Source organism: Sinocyclocheilus rhinocerous, unplaced genomic scaffold, assembly GCF_001515625.1.
Source record: "Sinocyclocheilus rhinocerous isolate Xijiao unplaced genomic scaffold, SAMN03320098_v1.1 scaffold1148, whole genome shotgun sequence".
NCBI classification, from domain to species: domain Eukaryota; kingdom Metazoa; phylum Chordata; class Actinopteri; order Cypriniformes; family Cyprinidae; genus Sinocyclocheilus; species Sinocyclocheilus rhinocerous.
In genome coordinates this window covers 165,449-186,280 of record NW_015664019.1, presented here as the reverse complement: position 1 = coordinate 186,280, position 20,832 = coordinate 165,449, and the positions used below count along the sequence as shown (strand labels likewise).

Here is a 20,832-nt window from a genome sequence, read left to right as displayed (position 1 = left end):
GACAGGCTCGTATAACCCCACTACTTAAGAAACCCACCCTTAACCCATCTCTTTTAGAGAATTACAGACCGGTTTCCCTTCTTCCTTTCATTGCAAAAACACTTGAATGAGCTGTGTTCAACCAAGTCTCTGCCTTTCTCACAGAACAACCTCCTACACAGCAACCAGTCTGGTTTCAGAAGTGGACATTCAACCAAAACTGCCTTGCTCTCAGTTGTTGAAGCCCTAAGACTGGCAAGAGCGGATTCCAAATCTTCAATACTTACCTTGCTGGATCTGTCTGCTGCTTTTGATACGGTTTACCACCAGATCCTCCTGTCAACCCTATTGGCAAAGGGCATCTCAGGAACCACACTCCAGTGGTTTGAGTCTTACCTCTCAGATAGGTCCTTCAAGATATCTTGGAAGGGTGAGGTGTCTAAGTCACAACATCTAACTACTGGGGTGCCTCAGGGCTCAGTTCTTGGACCACTTCTCTTCTCTGTCTACATGGCATCACTAGGTTCTGTCATTCAGAAACATGGCTTTTCATATCCCTGCTATGCTGATGACACTCAACTCTCCCTCTCATTCCATGCTGATGATCCGACGATAGCTGCTCGCATCTCAGCTTGTCTAACAGACATTTCTTGCTGGATGAAGGACCATCACCTTCAACTCAGCCTTGCCAAGACATAACTGCTTGTGGTTCCATCAAATCCATCGTTTCATCACAATTTCACCATCCAGTTAGGCACATCAACCATAACTCCTTCAAAAACAGCCAGAAACCTTGGAGTTATAATTGATGACTTTCTCAGACCACGTTGCTTAAACTGCCCGGTCCTGCAGATTTGCTTTATTCAACATCAAGATCATCAGGCCCTTTCTTTCAGAACATGCTTCACAACTCCTTGTTCAAGCTCGTGTTCTGTCCAGGCTGGACTATTGCAATGCTCTCTTGGCAGGTCTTCCAGCCACTTCTTGATGGCTGTTACTTTTAGGTTTTCTGTGTTTAATAGTTTTCATTGTTTTATTTAGTTTATTTTTTAATTTGAATATTTAGAAATTTAATTTAATTAGGTTTTTGTGATTTATGTTTTAGAATTAGGGTTAGCCATAAAAATAAAACAGTTATATCAGTTTTTTCAAGCTTTGACAATATTAGCTCGGAAATTACTCATAATTACTCATTTACGCACCAATGCAACAATACATATGTTGCAAACAGCAATATTTACGCAACGTATATTTGCTAACAATATATTCTATTTTAGAATTAAAATATATTACTAAAATTTGTATTTAGTCATAAAATATTATTTTATAATATAAAATAGAACTGATTTGTGGCTAATCGGACTATTCAAATCAGTGTTGTTATTGTTAACTCTTTTTTTAATTGTTGTTGCATTTTAATTTTTAATGCAGGTGGGTTGTAAAATTTATAACCTTTACAACACATTCTAAATTAAAAACTGTAAAATTTGTATTAATAAAACTGTATTTAATTTAATTTAATTTTTTTCACTTTTTATTTTTATTTCACAATGTTTTTTAGTCAACATTTTTTTGCTTTTTTTTTTTTACCATGGTACCATGGCAGAAACGAGCCTGAGTATGCAAGAAGGCATTGAAGTTACTTTTACATGTTTCTTCTTTTAAATGTAAACTGAATATATTCGTGCAGCTAGCTTATAAACATGTCCTGGTTCTTGTTTTGAGAGCTCAGTTGAATCTTTCTTCTGAATGACCGCTTATGTAAAAATCCCTGCAAACATGATTTATATGTGGTTTATAGAGTCATAGGCAGGAAACATTATTTGTTAAAAGTAGGTGATGATGTGCGGCCCCTGTCCTGCTCGGGTAAGTCAGGGGTTTGCTTTTATATCCTGCAGCTGGTGAGCTCTTAGCTGTGATTACAGGAGAAAAAAGACAATGCCTGTCGATGAGACATCAGTGAGAAGAACACTTTCCAAAACTGTAGGGCTGCTTCAAATTTTCACAAACTGTTTGTCATTATATGTGTTCACCTGTCTGCAGGAGTCTTCAGCAGCTGCTGGAGTATGAGGGCGATGTGGAGGAGACCTTCTGTCTGAACTTTGCAGTAAGTTGCTGGACACTAAACTAAATACAACCCCTCAAATTAGGCCACGTCAAGTCAAGAGCGTTTGTCTGATTAGAGGAATATCACTGATAATTCATATTATGATTGAAGAAAGTCACTGCTTTAGTAAATAAATTCAACTGAACCTGTCCTTGATATCACACACATGCTGCCAAGACGGTTATTTGATGTGTGCGCTTTTAATCTGGAAGATGAAGAGCGTTTGCTCATTAGCCATATGTCCCGTCAGCGTTTCCTGTTGGATGATGGAATGACATTCAACAGATGTTTTTTGGTTTATGATGTACAATTAGGGAAGGGCGATAAAAATAAAACAACTCTATCTCAGTATTTTCCAAGTTTTGGCAATATTAGCTCTGAACTGGCTAATGAATTTGTTATTTTTATTATAATTTTATATTAAAATAAAAATGTATGTTTAATATTAAATTAATATATACATAACTATAGATATTTAATCATAATGTAACAATATAACAACACATGATAGTAAACAGTAATATTTACACAACATGTAAATTGAATCAAATATATTATTTTTAGTAATAACATTTTATTTCATAATATAAACTAGAACTGATTTGTAGCTAATAGGACTTTCCAAATCAGTGTTTTATTGTTAACTAAAACTAAAACTGTGAAAAATCATTTTTGGTAATTGAAGAAAAAAGTAATTAAAATTAATAAAATATTAAATGTACAACTTGCATTATAAAAATAGAAATATATGAAAATTTCACATGTTGCCTTGGTAAATTACTGAAATAAGTTTACATTGAAGTACTAAAATGAATTGAAATAAAAATAAATTAAAGCTAAATGACCGAATAACAGAATGACCAAAACTTACACTAAAATTTAAATGAAAACTTATAATGTAAAAAAGCCAATTCAAAATATTAATAAATAATATAATAGAATGTAAAAATACTAAAATAATGCTGTTCCAAATATATCTAAAATTTTACAAATGAACATATTAAAATATATCTATCCAAAACTGTTTTTGTGAAACTTAAATGTTCAAAATAACACTCTAATATTACTGTGATATTCACAATGTGGCTTTATTTAAAGAGATCGTTAACACAAAAATTAAAATGTAATTATTTTCCAAACCTGTGTGAATTTCTTTCTTCTGCTCAACACAAAAGAAGATATTTTGAAAGATGTAGGTAACCAAACAGTAGCTGGTAGCCACTGGTACTTTTTCCTTACTATGGAAGTCATTGGCTACCAGTAGCTGTTTGGTTACCAACATCCTTCCAAATATCTTCTTTTGCTTTTAACTGAAGAAAGAAATTCCTGCAGGTTTTGAACAGCGTGCAGGGAGAATAAATGATGTCAGAATTAGAACTATGTCAGAACTATCCCTTTAATAGCATCAACAACATTTTTGCATATATACTGTAAATATTCAATACATCACCCAACCCTGTTTGAAATGTGAATCTGCACTTTTTAATATGTTTATCAGATATTTGTGCACAAATGTGGAATAGCGATTCTTTCCCTGTGGAATGTGTCGTCGACGTACTTACTGGGATGAAGGGAAAATTGTGTTCCTAAATGACAAAATGTAACAACTGTGACCACAGATTACGAGAGAGTATTACGGGATAACGGAGGTTAAAGAGCTGGTACAGGGCGGGAAGACCATCGCTGTGGACAAGACAAACAGGTGTGTGTGTGTCTCTTTAAATAAAGGTCTGAAAGAGGTCATGTGTCTGTGAGAGTGAGTGTGTGTGTTGTCAGTGGGGACAAAATTGCAAGGTTTCGGAAGCTGCAGGAACAGATGGGACCGCACACAAATCCAAACAATCCAAAACACAAATCCAGACCTGCATATATACTGTAAATATTCAATACATCACCCAACCCTGTTTGAAATGTGAATCTGCACTTTTTAATATGTTTATCAGATATTTGTGCACAAATGTGGAATAGCGATTCTTTCCCTGTGGAATGTGTCGTCGACGTACTTACTGGGATGAAGGGAAAATTGTGTTCCTAAATGACAAAATGTAACAACTGTGACCACAGATTACGAGAGAGTATTACGGGATAACGGAGGTTAAAGAGCTGGTACAGGGCGGGAAGACCATCGCTGTGGACAAGACAAACAGGTGTGTGTGTGTCTCTTTAAATAAAGGTCTGAAAGAGGTCATGTGTCTGTGAGAGTGAGTGTGTGTGTTGTCAGTGGGGACAAAATTGCAAGGTTTCGGAAGCTGCAGGAACAGATGGGACCGCACACAAATCCAAACAATCCAAAACACAAATCCAGACAAAAAAAAACATGTAAATGCACATACATTTGTGATGTATGAAGAATTGTTGCTGCATTCAAGGTTACATTTCAGGAAAAACATTAAGTGGAGATTGTATGGAAAGGAAAATGTTTTAAGAAAATGGTATTTGTTTGAAATATGCATGCGTGTTTTATTTGCGTGTCATGTTATTGTGTGTGTGTGTGTGTGTCCTGCTGTCTGACAGTAAGATTAGGCAGAGGGCCAGTCATCTTGAGCTCAGATCAAGGCCCACTCACACACACACGCACTCACGCACTCACACACACACACACAAACACAAATACAAATCACGTTCTTCAGCAGACCTGATGCTGATATATGACCTCCTGAAGAGATTATGAGATTATGCATGTAAATATGTGCACTGGATTACACTCATCTGATATGCTTTATTGATCCTAAAGGGGAGATTTTAGTTCAACATTCAGTGGCATGTACAGTAAAATCATTGATAATATGAACTAATAATAGGTAAACTCTTCTGGGCAACTAACACAATGTTCTAACCAGATACGACAAGAATGGTAAAGAGCATGTCCTGTTCTAGATACAACAAAATCAATAGAAATGAAGCCTATTTTTAGGCCCACAAAATCAGTTTTTTAAGACAATTCAGCAATGCATTCAAATTTAGTTTTGATCTTTTTTTTTAATATATATAATATCTAATTTCTTTCTGTGATTACATTAGATTCTTACTATTTGTGCAGTATTTTTAACTGCTTTTTTATTAATCTAATGGGAATTATTATTATATAACATTCATTATCTTTATCAAATGACTATAATACCATGATTTAGAAAAAAAACTATAATCAGCATAAAGGCATTACAACAGATACTACCATATATATAATTATTTTGCATTAATGTAATGTGTGGGGTTTTGTTTACATTACAGTAATAAGAATTTTTTTTAAAAAGTGCTTATTTAATAATAAAATGTGATTAATTGTCATAAGAAGTCACAGATGCCTAGATGCATACAGTATATACAGCACTTTAATGTGTCTTTTTTTGTGTTCGTCTCTCAGAAAGGAGTTTGTTCAGGCATATTTACAGTATGTGTTCAGTGATGCCGTACAGGAGCAGTATTCGGCCTTCTCCAGCGGTTTCCTGAAGGTCTGTGGCGGGGAGATTCTCTCTCTCTTCCAGCCCTCTGAGCTCATGGCCATGGTGGTGGGCAACAACAACTACAACTGGGAGGAGATGGAGAAGGTGGGACACGTTTCATACAGCTGTGCTTCACTATCTTAACAAGACACAATGTTAATGCCTTGTGTTGCATCTCTTCTTCTTTTTCTCCCAGAATGCCTCCTACAAGGGCGAGTTCTCTGCATCACACCCAACAGTTAAGATGTTTTGGGAGGTGTTTCATGAGTTTCCCTTGGAGAAAAAGAAACAGTTTTTATGTAAGTGAGAGTCAACATTGTAACGGTTGGTACTATTGTATATATTATATAAAACTGTCTGAATATAAAGCTAGTGTAAAGACCTGTTCAAACCAAAAGAGAAATGAAAATGCAAAGCAAAACACAAACCTATTCATTCATTTATTTTGCGGAATGAAAATGAAATGTGCACCAGAACTATATATTGTGCACCTCTGGTCTGCCATCCTCCATATACTGCAGAGGAGAGTATGAAGAAATCCAAACACTGCTTAAAGTTTGCAAACAACCATAAAACAACTTACCTGCAGGTTTGGATGGATCCAATAGTAGCAACTGTGCAGAAGAGTTTGCTATGGCTCTTCTAAAAAATTTTTTTCTAAATTTGGTTTTGGCTGTAAAAATATTTTTTGATGCATTAGCATCAGCTGTTGCTCTTGACTATAAAACAGAGGCTTGGGACATGTGACCCTAGAGCTTAATTTATTGGTCAGTAAAGTTTTGTCCAATGTTGTTTTAATATTATTTATATTCTGTTACAGTTTTATTAATATTTTGAATTTTATCTATGTATTTTCAGTTTTCATTTTAATTCTAGTTACATTTTTAAACATTTTATGTTTGTCATTTGTATTAGTTTTTTTATATAACTATTTAGATTTAATTTTAGTTTTAGTTCAGTTTAGTTTTTATTAATTTCCAGTAATTTTAGTGCTTCAGCTTAAATGTATTTCAGTTCGTTGCCATGGCAGCATTTCTCACTTTTTTATATATTTATATATAAAATATGTATTTAATTTTTTTTTAAATTATTTATCATTTTTGCTTCAGTTAACGATAATAACCTTGGTTTTGTCACCATATGAAGAAAAATAAGTATTTGTATTTGTTGGTCATTTTTTTAGGGCTATCAAAAAATAAAATGGCTATGTTCATGTAAAATGATAAATACATAACTTAATGTGCTGTCACGTTTACCATTGCTCATTGTAAAAATCTAGTCATTTTAATAGGAATTCACACAATCGGGAATTTCACATAAGGGAGAAACATTCCCCCACGCAGATTTTGCACCAACACCAAGTTTTTCACAGAATGCTGCTTGCTTTGATATGCTGCAGGGTTGCCAGGTCTGCAAAACAAAACCAGCCCAACTGTTTAAAACTAGCCCAATCACGTTTTTCCCCGGGGGTCAGTGGTCACCTCAGTCGAAATCGAGTTCTGGAGGGTGGGGATCGCTTTACCCGCAGACTAAAAAATAATCTGGCTACAGTGTCAAAGTAGCCCAGTTCTGATTTGGCAACACTGATATGCTGTGACTTCTGTGTAAGTGGTGCTTTGCGCATAAATACACCATTGGACTATGGACCTTTTTTGTGCTAATGCAACTTTGCCTTTACAACGCAGACCAAATAAGTGCTTTTGCCTTCCCGCAGTGTTTTTGACAGGCAGTGACCGCATCCCCATCCACGGCATGGCCAGTCTACGCATCGTCATCCAATCCACTGCTGCGGAAGAGCACTACCTTCCTGTGGCCCACACCTGCTATAACATGCTGGACATGCCCTGCTACCAGACCAGAGAGACCCTGCGGCACCGGCTCACGCAAGCCGTGGAGCAGTACGAGGGCTTCAGTCTGGTCTGAGCGGGATCTGCAGAGGTTGCTTTCTGTATGCTGACACTGCACTTTAAACCTGTGGAGAACTGGAAATGAACGCTGCTCTCTCATTTATTTTACCACAGACGAGCACATCCTGAGTCTTGTATGAGTAAATCTATTATTTTCTTAATCTTACAGACAGACTCTGACTTGCTTGTTTGGTTGAATCTTGAGATGTGCACCATTTTTTTGTTTGTTTGCTTTTTGGTTATACATTTTTTTATATTTTTTAAATGACACAAATAAATTATAAGATTAGGATTGAGTTGTTGGCAAAATAAATTAATTCGACGTTCTTTATGTATTTTGTAAATTTAATTATTTTTGAATCCGATTTTTAAACCGATAGGTTGTCTAGACCACGTTATTTTGCTAGGGGTATCCAGACCTGTTCCTGAATGGCCACTGTCCTGGAGTGTTTAGCTCCAACCCTAATTTAACACACCTGAACCAGCTAATCAAGATCTTTGGATCGACTAGAAGCTTCCAGGCAAGTGTGTTGGAACTGGTTGGAATGAAACTCAACTCTTCTCCAAGAGCAAGCGTGTACACCGCAGTTATTTTGCCAATTTGAATTTCTGGAAGGAAGTAAACAAATTTTAAACAAATTTACTCATTAAAGCATATGAAATGCCCACTAAATGCTCATTATTGACCATAGATGAGTGGTTAATCCCATTCAGAAAGAGCCATCGCAACCCTACAAATTGGGGGCTCGTCCGGGATAAAGAGGTAACAGCCCAATCAGCACAGTACACCGAACAGACCGTTTCAGGCCCAATACATTTGGGATGTCTAATCCTGATCCTGGAGGGCCAATGTCCTGCAAAGTTTAGCTCCAACTTATCCCAACACACCTTCCTGGAAGATTTATGTAATCCTGAATACCTTGATTACATTTGGTTCAGGTGTGTTTAATTAGTGTTGGTGCTAAACTCTGCAGGACAGTGGCCCTCCAGGAATAGGATTGGACACTCCTGCAACACATTAAAGGGTTTAACTCGACAAATAATCTCTTTGTTTCCAAGCTTCACCAGTTCAGTCCATGCTCATATAGGACATTATGCATTTTCGCACCTCCTGAATCCATTCCACTGGTTTTCCTTTTGTGTACAGTAGCAAGCCATTAGCATAAAAATGTCTCTTATTAATGATTGGCATGCATGAGCATGCCATGTCCAGGGTGAGCGCCGAAGCTGCTTTTTAAAAAATATTTTAATTAACTATGTGGTAAAAGATCTGATATTTCTCTTAAAGTGACATTGGTTGAGATTTCATTGAGGAACAAATCCAGCAATAACTACTGGTTGATGTATGTGTACTAGTTACGGGATTTTAATTATGTTTTAATCCAACAAATGTGAATATTCTAACAGCTGTGTTCTTCTTCCGGTCAATCCATTGCCGCTTTCAATTTAATCCCTCGTTGTTTCACAGGAAGGTCATATGCTGTAAAGGGGATTTGCTGTCTACTCGCATTTTCTTTCTGAGTGGAGCATTAATGTTGAGTTGTTATTGAAAATGGATCAGAGTGACTTACCTTTGTGGTTTTCAGATATGGTGGACGATAGAGGACTGTTAGGACCACGGTGAGGTGTTTGCTGTGGCCTGTGGTGTTTTGCATCTAGCTGCATGAGATGTATTTGTTTGTACTTGATGGAAGGTCATATAAAGAAGTGTTTCTATCCAACTTATTCCTTTCTGTCAATGTATAAAACAAGGGCTTCTTAGTGGCTACTGATGCATTGTTATTTTAGTAAAGTATATTTACTTTTATAGCTTTCAAATGGAATATATTGTTTTATCTATTTTTTTCCAGAACAATAAAATTATTTCACCTCAGAGTATTATCAAACGTCATGGCATTTTCTTGCACTAAATGACATCGAAATGAATACCCAACACCAGTATATTCAGAAAAAAATAGTTTTTTTTTTTAATATCATATATACAAAATACAAATACAATCATGTACTAAAATGTACACACAGTATTCATCTTTATCCATCAGCCTTGTCACGTTCTGTAAAAACAAAGGTCACACTACAATTTTCCAATCTGGAGAATAAGAGAAGGTGGTGATGTGCTCACTCTGTTTGTATCTGCATTTACGAGGCGCAAACGCTCAGTGAGGCCCCACAGTTTTGTTTTCTATTGCTCGCTAACAATAGAGACGGTTTTAAAGGGGATTCAATCCACCCACATCACTGTTAAACAGTGAGCTTCATTTGATGACCAGTTAAGACACTGGAGCACAAAAAACACTACAAAAATAACAATGAAAGCTGAATTATAGTACCACTGTTTGTGCATTTCTACAGCATTAGAAAATGGCAACAGATTTCGTTTTTCTTACGGTTGTTCATTTGCACTTTTTTTTTTTCTTTTGTAAAGTAAACTCTAGCTTAGTCACTGGTCTTAGTGGAGGGAGAAAGAGATTTGATTAACGATGAACATGTTCAAATAATACATTTTCTCAGAAGCATTAATGTTCAAAATAAAGAATTATGGCACTAGTAAATAATTAAAAAATAATATACAGAGAGCCTTCCTTCCACAAATCGGTTACCTTCTTCAAATCATCAAATACGAAAAGTTCCTATAATGATAAACTCTCCTCATCTCTAAGTATATACACCGATGATTTAAGACGCATTATCTCAATGTTCTTCAAAGCTTATGTCTGATTGGGAAAACACAGTTGTTTCTATATTACAGCAATATTAATATAGAAAAAAGCTAAAAATCTGTATAATACAACACAAAATATAACAAACATTCTTCTGGGCTTCAAAGGGAATTAAGATCAGAGATTCACAAGTAATCTGATTGTATTCTGAAATCCACGGTCTCATAGCGGACAAAAAAAAAATACTTAAGTCCAAAGCAGAACACAAGTCCTTTTTGCTGTACAGTGGAACAAACAGCACTGTACATCTGGTGAACCAGGTAAGTCTTGGCGTCCTTCAAAGCCAAATGTGCCTGTAATGAGTCAATAACAAAGAGGAACATGTCTTTGTACACACTATATTGCTTTGAAAAGCAGTGGCTGGTCCTTGTTTGGCTAGTAGAGTAAATCCCAGCTGAGCACTAGATGAACTTAGAGGAGTCTCTTTTACTGATGAGCACTTCCAACAGCCGTAGCTTGGCTTTAATGTGCTTGTATTCATTGTATTCTCCAGCCAAGGGTGAGCGATCTTCCTTTTGCACGTTTCTATGGGAATAGCAAAAGTAGAGCATTCAGTTATAAGATGTTGTTTCTCTCTGTTTAGACCGATTCAAGCTTAAGAAAATTTACAATTCTAAGAACAAACGTGCACATGAAAATTCGTATTGAGGAAGTTTCCGTTACCTGCCGTTCTGTTTGAAGAACTGATCCTCAAAATCACGGAGGTTTTTGCGGATTCTTTTCTTTTCTTCACGGGCTTCCTGGAGTTGCTCCACAAGTTCCTGCCTGTGTGTTTGGTTAGGAAGGAGTGGAAAGTTTTAGGATTCTATCAAACCACCGCAGCAACAATGCAATCATTTGAGGTTTCAATGGTTTGTACATAATACTGAATATTTCGCTTTTTTAAACTTACAAATTACTTTTAGCCTATTGTATATTCGGCTTTGTAGCTCCACAAAAGATGGATTGTGAACATGAAAAGAGAAAGGTCTGTAGGGCTGCTTACACACTAGAATTGTATGTCAGAGAACATCGCAAATTCTTTGATTTCAAAGGGTTAGGAAAAGTTATGCTACATCGCACATCCAAAGGTTGAGAACAATTTACACCTTTATTTTACCAGGGCTGCGTTTCCAAAAAAGTCATCTTAAGCATTAATGGATTGTAGAATCCATTGGCACCAATGGTCTCTACAATCTACTTGGGTTTACAATGCTTTTGGGGAACAGCCCAGGTTAGTCCCTTTTTTGAAAGAGACCTGGTCATTATGGTGTGTGTACACTAAAAGCAAATTTAATTATTTGCACGAGTAGATTACATACAAAGTCAATGCAAAGACGCGAATTGGGCAACACAATTGCCGCGAACATGTGATATTCGCCTCAATTGTGTCTTCCGCGCAAGTTGAAAAATTTCCACTCAAGCGGGAAATTTGCACGATGTGTTGTCGCGCAAGCCAATCAGCAAAGAGCTTATTGACACGTCCGGTTGTATCAGGAAAAACAATGCTTTTATTCATGCGAGTGTTGCGAAAAACATCCCGCAAGTAACGTAGAGCGATAATGCAATGCGAATATTTGCTTCACTCTTGGTGTTTTTCAAAAATCTGGCATATTCCTACTTGATTTAGACTTTTTCCACATCCTCAAAACACTTCGTTTTAGCATTATCTTGTGTGTCAGTGCCCTAAGACATGGGTTTTCGTCTCTAAACCTTATACTTACATGGTTGCAGCATGCAAATTGGACAATCTCATGTCAGTGGTGTTCTTGGAGGGTGAGAGTTCATCAACAGGCGAGATGAAACCATCTGTGTCCTCATCCAGCTGGTCGAGAAGTCCCAGCATGCTCAGTTCCGGCTTAACCGTGACCGTGAACTGTGTCCTGGTGTCGTTGTCATCGTCCGAGCCGTCCTCCTCCTCCTGGAAAAGAGCAGATGGTGCTGGTTAGCTCAACTGCAGCTTAACTTCGAGAGTTTGCACTAGCATGACTGAGCAGTATCAAGCGTAACATTCATTTAGAAGGCAAGTCTCATTGGCATCAAGCTTCTGTCGTGATAAGCGTTAGTACAAATGAAAAGCATCAGTGCTCCAGCAGTGCAGTAAATTATATTCATTCCAACTGGAGCATTTAGTGCACTGCCGAGTTACCGATTCGAGTTTTTCTTTAATATAAAACCCAATAGGGGTGTGATCAAAAGGCAATGGAATCAGCAGGAGTCGAATCTCACAGCACTCCCATGCAGTTACTGATTCATGATTAGGTTAATGAGGAAACTAGTGGGGGGAAGGAGGTGGGTCAGCCGAATCACTGGTTGGTTGAGCAGTAGCAGCTCTTCACCTTGGTGTCGCTGAAGAATAGGGCTGGTACACCCTCGATAATGGGCTGCAGCAGGGGGCCTCTGCGCTTGCTGGAAGGCGAGCCCTGTGGTGGTGTTAATAGTGACATTACAACCCGGTAAACTACACATCAGCCCACTCAGGGCAGGACTCACTACTGGACTATAAGGTTTATGTTACATAAACCTTGAAATCTAAAGAAATAGTTTTAGGGCAGAGGTCTTCAACCCATCTCCTGGAGACCCTGTTCTACAAGGTTTAGCTTCAGCCCTAATCAAACACACCAGAACAAGTTAATCGAGGTTTTCAGGATGACTTGATGACCAGGCGGGTGTGTTGGAGCAGGTTGGAACTACACTTAGCAGGATAGTGGATCTCCAGGACTATTGAAGACTTATGTTTTAGGGCAGTGTTTCCCAGCCCTGGTCCTGGAGACCCTCCAACATTGCAAGTTCTCTTTTATCTGAAACACACATTTGAGGTCTTGGAGTCTTTACTAATGAGCTGATGGGTTGAATCAGGTGTGCTTGATTAGAAAACATCTGAAATGGGCAGTGTTGGGGGTTCTCCAGGACCAGGATTGAGAACGACTGTTTTAGGGCATATGGTTCTGCTAAATTGAGAACCCAAACTGATGCTAATCAAAAATTTACCTGGAGCAGCATATTATTAACTAAACAATGGAGAAGCTACAGCTAAAATACAATTTATGAGTGCGCACAAAAGTTCAACCAAATATAATCAGACTTTCAAGTATTATATAATGGTGATATCCATTTTGCGTTACATAATCCGGAACATACCAGTATAATATTTGCATGCACTTGGGATGTTTTTTGTTGTTGTATTTCACATACCTATCATACTATATTAAGCAGAGGGAAACACTGTATCAGCGGTATGGGAATATGACCAGGGTGGCTGTTTAATGCTAAGTGTAAGAGACTTAAGAATTATAAGGAATACTGTTGCAAATATCCAGCTACAGGATATGACCTCAGCGAGCTACTCTTGAGCTCTTGCTAAAGACAGACTTATCGACGCTAACAAGCCCCAGCACTGCCACCGCATCAATACTGCCTCTAAATGCTTATATTGTGCTACTGCTAATGCTATTTCCTCTACTAATACTGTGGAGATTTATCCATACGGTTTAGTTCAAGAATGAAGTAGAAATGGCAGCTAGCTAGCTTTTAATACTATAACACTAGCTTTTGCATGTCTGCTAACGTGGCTCGGATAAGTATTAGCTTTTTCCCAAAACTTAGTGAGCTGCCTCGCTGCCAACATGGGCAGCAACTCTGTCATGGAAGTGACCGATTTGGAACGCTCTACATAGGCAGCAAACTCAACAGGCTTCAATAGGCTATGTTAGCATGTTGCTAAGCTGACCACACTCAAATATGAATATACATCGTACGCACAAGTATTAGGTAAAAGAACCAATTTATTTTTTATTAATACTTTATAATACTGAATGAAATTTATCTCGCTTAGTCAGCCATCTTGCCCCTTCTAAAACTAACCATGGTTTTACAAGAGTACAAGTGCAGTAACCATGTTTTTTTTGGAGGGAGTATAGATCACTATTTGTATAACAACAGTTCTACTACAAATACCATGGTTAAGCTATGATTAGTGTAGCAAAACTATGGATAATTTGTGGTTACCATGGTTTAACTGTAGTAACCATTGTTTTGTTGTTTTTTTTGTAGTAAAACCATGGTTAACTTTCTTAAGGGTGCTGCATTGCATTCTGGAATTACCTTATTCTGTGAAGGAATTATGCTGGCTTAAATATGGCCAAAGAGACGTATCTTAGAAGGCAGAATAATAAAGTTGCCTATCTTTTGCAATAGCCTTCAACATTGGGAGTGCATGTATCTCACTAGGTTTTGAAACACAGGAATTGGAACTGTAAACCAGGGGTGTTCAATTCCGCTCCTTGAGGGCCAATGTCCTGCAGAGTTCGGCTCCAAACTATTCCAAAACACCTGCCTGGAAGTTTTCAAGTAATCCCGAAGACCTGGCTAGTTCAGGTGGGTTTGATTAAGACTGGAGCTAAACTCTGAAGTATAGTGGCCCTCCAGAAGCAGGATTGGACACTCCTGCTGTATATGAACTCCTGCTTGAACGATTTCTCCAGGAAATGGGGAAACTGAAATGGGGAAAATAGAAAAATTTTGGAAAAACAGAACTTACAATGACTGGAATGGCAGACGCTCTGCAGAGGATCTGTTTGATGAGTCGGTACCGATCGTATAGAGGCTTCATGACCTGCCTCTCGTTCTTGGTGATCTAGAAAGGATGACAGAAAGAGAGACATTGAAATCAACCTCGACTTAAGTTCTTAACCTTCAGAAGGTGAACTTATTGCACTTTTTTGAAGAATTGCATACTCACTGGTCTCCCGTGGATGCTCTCGTAATATAATAGAGCTTTCTGAAGGGCCACTTTTTCTGCTCCTATCTGCTCACGGGTCATGTCCTAAAGAAGAACAAAGGATGAAATTTTAAAGATTCATGAATTTGTTTATAATAAAAAGGGTCAAATGGAGAACAAAAATCTTTGAAATCGCACCTTAACGTCTTCAGGTCGGCCAGCCTCCTTGCGTTTCTCCTGCAGTTTGTTCATAACTGCCTCTAGCGTGCTCTCCACAGGGGGTTTGGGGGCTTTGGTCTCAGTGGGTTTCTTCTCCAGCTGAGATCCAAAGCTCTTGGGAAGAGTGTTGCTGCGCTGGCGGGGGATGGGCGTCAAATCCTCTTCTGACTTTAGCAACTTGTGATCTGTGAAGCCAGAACATGGAGCCACTTGTTTATAAGAACTTTGCAAGCCATGAGCCGAGTAGATTAGATCAGGGGTTGTTTTCCTGGTAGGCCCAACCCACAAAGGTTAGTGAGAAATAACACCATTTTGTTCGAACAAAATATTATGAAGGTTGGATTAGCATGGCTTATGTGATTCAAATCACTTTCATTATTCATACCTTTTAAATCTTTGCGCATCTTGGCCAGTTCATTCATCCACCGCAGAACCTCTGGATTGGCGGCTTTGTCGCTGTGTGAAGGCTGTAGAGAAAACACTAAACTCAGTATCTGTAGCAAATCCAGCTAAATACATTTTGCATTGATCTTTTGCATTGGTGCATATATAGTATACAGAAAATGTTTTTCAGAGTAGACTGCTTCATTGATTATAATGCGATTGGTTTATCAGTGCAGTCATTGTAGATTGTTTAGTCCTCGCAACAGATTTGAAAGTGGGTCATGCAATCAGATGCATCTCGATTGCTCACCCTGTATTTACGCTCCTCCTCAAACTTCTCCTCAAACCTCCTGATCTTCTTCTTGAGTACGTGGATCCGCTTTGAAAGCTGTGCTGAAGTGAGCTCTTCCCGGTCGTCGTCGCAGGAGCCTAATGATGAACTTCTTCGCCTACTGAATGAAGAACATCATTAATTTCACATACTGTATTTAATCTTCCAGACCACATAAGAGTGTTGTTTTACCTGACAAAGGAGTGGGCATTGGGTGGAGATGGAGGAACCTCAGTGTCATCCAGATACTGTTGGCCATCTCCATAAGCGTAGAACCGCGGCGAGACCATTGGGTTGCTGTCCTCTTCCAGGAGTTGTCGAATCAGCTTGCCACCGGCGTGAGGTGACAGACGAGCTTCTTCGCGGTCCATACTCTCCCTTTGCCACGACGAGTAGGCCGGGACTGGTTCTGTCAACACGCAAACATGCGTGCGTTAATATGGAGGGAAATAACAAAGCAGCGTGTCTGGATTTTAGCAAGTCACCCAGTAAGTAGCAAGCCAAACAGGGAAGAACTGGCAACAAAACATCCAACAAGGTAGATTTAGTCTTTGTTGATATAGCCAAATGTTTCGGTACATATTAAATTTTAACTAGGCTGATACTCTATTAACCTTGATGCTATTTCTGGCATCCTTGAGGTCGGCTGTTATAGCCAAAACCACAAAAAAATTGTGCCATATGCCAAGGCTGATACTCTATTAACCTTGATGCTATTTCTGGCATCCTTGACGTCGGCTGTTATAGCCAAAACCACAAAAAAATTGTGCCATATGCCATGGCCAGGTTATTACTCAAACATAGCGAGCACATGCTGTAATATGCTGAACGTTTTGTTTATTTATTATGCAGATGCCGTGACTGTAAAGAAAGGTCAGGACAATTTAATGATGCATCCAGAAGAATGTCGCGATAAACGCCGACTGCAAAGTGACCTGCGGAACTGGCATGCATGAAGGATCAAACTCGATCTTATCTGTTGTTATAAAGTTGATATTGGTGTATTTACAGCGCTGAAGTGCAAGTAAAACCGTGCACAAGGCAACGTTCATTAGGACAAACAATAAAACAATGTGTCTACTATAACAACTTTTTTATTGATGTACCAACTGAGCTCTAAAAGAACATTACATTACGCGGCAATAGTTTATGGGACTTGATGAGAAAATACACTAGATTTGTAATTTTTTTTGAAGAGAAGAATAGAGTCCTTCTCTCATCATTTCAGTCCATGCACACTCACTCAAACACAACATGCTTTCCAAAAAGCTGTGCAACAATCTGGTAGAGCCTGAATTCCCACAGCTTCTTTGCACTTTTTGTACCATGTCATGTGCTTGTTACAGTCATGCTCGAGAAGCTAATGGGTCAGGTGGACCTCTCCCTAATGGCGCATTTGGAGCCATTTTGTTGAGCCGGCACAATACATCCAAGCATGTGGTACAAGATGGCCTTTCACTAAAAGACTCACAAAAAGTCTCAGTAGGCCGTTGCGGACATAAATAAAGGCACATATTACTGTGCCTGTCCTCAGGTTGTTAGATGCTAGGTGAGTACATGCCAGTTTGGGGTGTTTTATGGGATTTCCATGCAGCGTTTAAAGGTCACTGGTGAGAGATGGGGATCAGGGATATCAAGTTGTTAACAAAAGCAGATCTCAGCCCTTACCCTCATTGTGACTTGATTTTAAAAGGCTTTTAAAGTCAAGGAAAGGGGCGCTAAAGAAGTGAGAATCTGAAAGACAAAAGGAAAGAGAGGCAAGTGAGATAACAGCCCAAGGAAAAGGTTTTACTCAAGAGAACGAGACAGGCAGAGTGATATATAAGATTGTGGAAATCACAGCTGACAAACAGATGGGCAAACCACTGCCTCTTGGCACCGCAGTGGGTCACCACAATGTGCTTTGGCACCGGCCGCAGTGGGACAAAGGTCTGGCAGCTCAACATTACATACCATTTGACCACTCCCATGAGCTGGAGCAACTGTTTGCTTTTAGTGCAACTGTATTTTACAGTCGCGTGAGCTCCTTTAAAGCAACCATATGCTTCCAAAAACATTTTAGCTTGTATAATCATTTATACTTTTCACCTGTGATTTTGTTCCGCTTAGCATAATAAACTTAACTGCTACAATTTGTAGAATGTAACATGCACACAGCCTTTGCTTTAAAGCTTTTATTTGTATAAAGCTTTCTACCACACATAAAGCTGATATATTTCATCATGATATCTGTGATTAAGCAGCATAACAAACATAATTGCTAGGATTTGTTGAATATAACTAGGTTAAGTGCAGACAACTATTCAAATTACTGATTTGTGTAGCTCTCCTCAAAATGCTGTTCTAAAATTATCTTTTGTTTTTCTAAGCTTAACGAACTAAATTTCTGTGATTTGTGGCATATAACTAGGCAAACATGCACTACGGCACTTTGACTACCCCCAAAATAAGTCAATTTTTTATTTATTCGAAGGCGCTTTTCACAATAAATATTGTCCCAAAGCTATCTTTTTCTTCATGTTATCTGTAATTAAGTTGCTCCACTAAGCACAACAAACATAATTGCTAGGATTTGCGCAAAACTATTCAAATTACCGATTTGTGTAGCACTTTTCAAAATAAATATTGTTCCTTTAAGTCATTTTAAGTAATTCTATTTAGCATAACAAACTAAATCGCCAAAATGAAGCAGTTTATTTCTTTGTAAAGCACACCAAAACTCATAGCATATATATATATATATATATATATATATATATATATATATCATTTTATCTCATAATAATGTGCTATAATCTATATTTATACATTAAGTTATGCATTAAAATCAAATAACTCTTTTATCTTAAAGAATATGATGAATAAACAAAAAAGCACAAATATGCAATCAATAGCCTCTCTAGTGTTTACAAACACAAGATTATGGCTAAAGGGGAAGTGTGGGGAGGGGAAAAAAACAAGCAACTGCAAGAACCGCAGATGAATTCAGTGCAAACTCAATAAATCCCGGAGGCATCCGAATCAAAATTCTCAAGGGACATCGCAGGGCTTTGAAGAAGCACCAAGCTGTGGCTCCAACCTCAATAAAAACATTTTAGCTTGTATAATCATTTATACTTTTCACCTGTGATTTTGTTCCGCTTAGCATAATAAACTTAACTGCTACAATTTGTAGAATGTAACATGCACACAGCCTTTGCTTTAAAGCTTTTATTTGTATAAAGCTTTCTACCACACATAAAGCTGATATATTTCATCATGATATCTGTGATTAAGCAGCATAACAAACATAATTGCTAGGATTTGTTGAATATAACTAGGTTAAGTGCAGACAACTATTCAAATTACTGATTTGTGTAGCTCTCCTCAAAATGCTGTTCTAAAATTATCTTTTGTTTTTCTAAGCTTAACGAACTAAATTTCTGTGATTTGTGGCATATAACTAGGCAAACATGCACTACGGCACTTTGACTACCCCCAAAATAAGTCAATTTTTTATTTATTCGAAGGCGCTTTTCACAATAAATATTGTCCCAAAGCTATCTTTTTCTTCATGTTATCTGTAATTAAGTTGCTCCACTAAGCACAACAAACATAATTGCTAGGATTTGCGAAAAACTATTCAAATTACCGATTTGTGTAGCACTTTTCAAAATAAATATTGTTCCTTTAAGTCATTTTAAGTAATTCTATTTAGCATAACAAACTAAATCGCCAAAATGAAGCAGTTTATTTCTTTGTAAAGCACACCAAAACTCATAGCATACCAAACTTTATTGCAAAGATCTGTGTATAACTACGCAAAAAGCACACTGAACGGCCTTAAAATGATTAAAAATTCAGAATTCAATTTTATAGCACTTTACACAATACATATTCCAAACTAAAATGCAATGGGGGAAAAACCCCTTAGAAACTCTTCAAAACCATTTCTAAACACAAGGCAACAGAACAGCGCCTAGAGGAAATATCTTACGTCGCACTCCCAGGAATGTCTCTGTGAAGACCTTGCAAAGCCACAGGGCGACGTTTTGACCATCGTAGTCTAAGTGTCAAGCGAGATATGTCATTGTGTACGCAGCTGTGTGAAGCTCTCAGTAGAGGGTGCCATAGAGCAAGTCCATGCTACAGTATAGCGACTCTGCCAAGGCTGTGACCACAATATTAAGCACTACATTAAAGTAAAGGGTAACTGTGAATCAACATGGCAACCCTCTCAGCACAGCAGGGCTGCTCCACATGCTATGTGCCATTCACGGTCTTGGGTGTATCCGTGCCAGACCTCCTTAAACACTGAGACCGTACACTACAAATATTCCAAGGTCATGGTGAAAAGGGGTGTGTTTGCGCATGTTTGTGCAAGTCTACAACTGGCACATGCTGCACGAACTGAAGAGGAAACAGGAAGGGAGACTATTGTACATAGCCATGACAAGTTTTAAAGGCTGAGACGTGACGTGCACATAGCAACAGCTCCCAGATGCCTGGATTTAAACCTCCTCCTGTTTCACTTCTCATTATAAGGCCCTCCACTTGTAAAGCTACATGTCTGCTTGTTTCTAGTCCCAACACTGAAGATGACAAATGCTGTGAATCCTAAACTTGACTGAAATGCAACAGCTGTGAAAATGCATCAAATCAATGATAAAATCCATTTTATTCAGATGCATCTGCTCAGTGAAGTTCTGTGTGCTGCTTGCATAAAACATGGTGTTATACACCGATATTAATATTAATGATATTAATGTTAAAAAAAGATAAGCAAAATGAGTAAAAAAAAGTGCTGTAATCTATATGTATTAATCTATACACAAATTAATTTAAATTTTATATATAAATTAATGTTTAAAAAAAGACAAGCAAAACGAAAACAAAAAGTGCTGTAATCTATATTTAGTAATCTATACACTGAAATTAAATTAAATCTCAGATGACATGAACAATAAATAAACAATATGCTAGAATCTACATAAAAATATTTTATATATTAAAATTAAATAACTTTTATTTTATCTTAAAGAATATGATGAATAAACAAATAAG

General features: G+C 37.8%; 2 protein-coding genes across 7 annotated transcripts in view; one reads left to right on the top strand and one right to left on the bottom strand.

Moving 5' to 3' along the window:
* The window catches only part of LOC107729337 (probable E3 ubiquitin-protein ligase HERC3), a 21,589-nt gene extending 13,822 nt beyond the window's left edge, over positions 1-7,767 (top strand). Inside the window, exons 19-23 of the mRNA XM_016539805.1 lie at positions 1,967-2,086; positions 3,706-3,788; positions 5,451-5,634; positions 5,726-5,828; positions 7,244-7,767. Coding sequence (XP_016395291.1) covers positions 1,967-2,086; positions 3,706-3,788; positions 5,451-5,634; positions 5,726-5,828; positions 7,244-7,452 — 699 coding nt within the window. The 3' untranslated portion in view covers positions 7,453-7,767. The remainder of the gene's footprint in view (positions 1-1,966; positions 2,087-3,705; positions 3,789-5,450; positions 5,635-5,725; positions 5,829-7,243) is intronic.
* A 2,072-nt stretch (positions 7,768-9,839) lies between these two features.
* LOC107729380 (protein FAM13A) overlaps positions 9,840-20,832 on the bottom strand; it is a 55,701-nt gene continuing 44,708 nt past the window's right edge. For 3 of the 6 annotated variants that reach the window (XM_016539856.1, XM_016539860.1, XM_016539862.1), the window contains 11 exons: positions 17,458-17,523; positions 15,982-16,198; positions 15,769-15,910; positions 15,460-15,541; positions 15,054-15,259; positions 14,877-14,960; positions 14,676-14,771; positions 12,475-12,558; positions 11,860-12,056; positions 10,820-10,921; positions 9,840-10,681 (listed from right to left, as the gene is read on the bottom strand). In XM_016539856.1, the coding sequence (XP_016395342.1) occupies positions 10,558-10,681; positions 10,820-10,921; positions 11,860-12,056; positions 12,475-12,558; positions 14,676-14,771; positions 14,877-14,960; positions 15,054-15,259; positions 15,460-15,541; positions 15,769-15,910; positions 15,982-16,198; positions 17,458-17,523 (1,400 nt within the window). In that variant the 3' untranslated portion in view covers positions 9,840-10,557. The remainder of the gene's footprint in view (positions 10,682-10,819; positions 10,922-11,859; positions 12,057-12,474; positions 12,559-14,675; positions 14,772-14,876; positions 14,961-15,053; positions 15,260-15,459; positions 15,542-15,768; positions 15,911-15,981; positions 16,199-17,457; positions 17,524-20,832) is intronic. The other 3 variants (XM_016539858.1, XM_016539859.1, XM_016539861.1) reach the window with 3 other exon arrangements.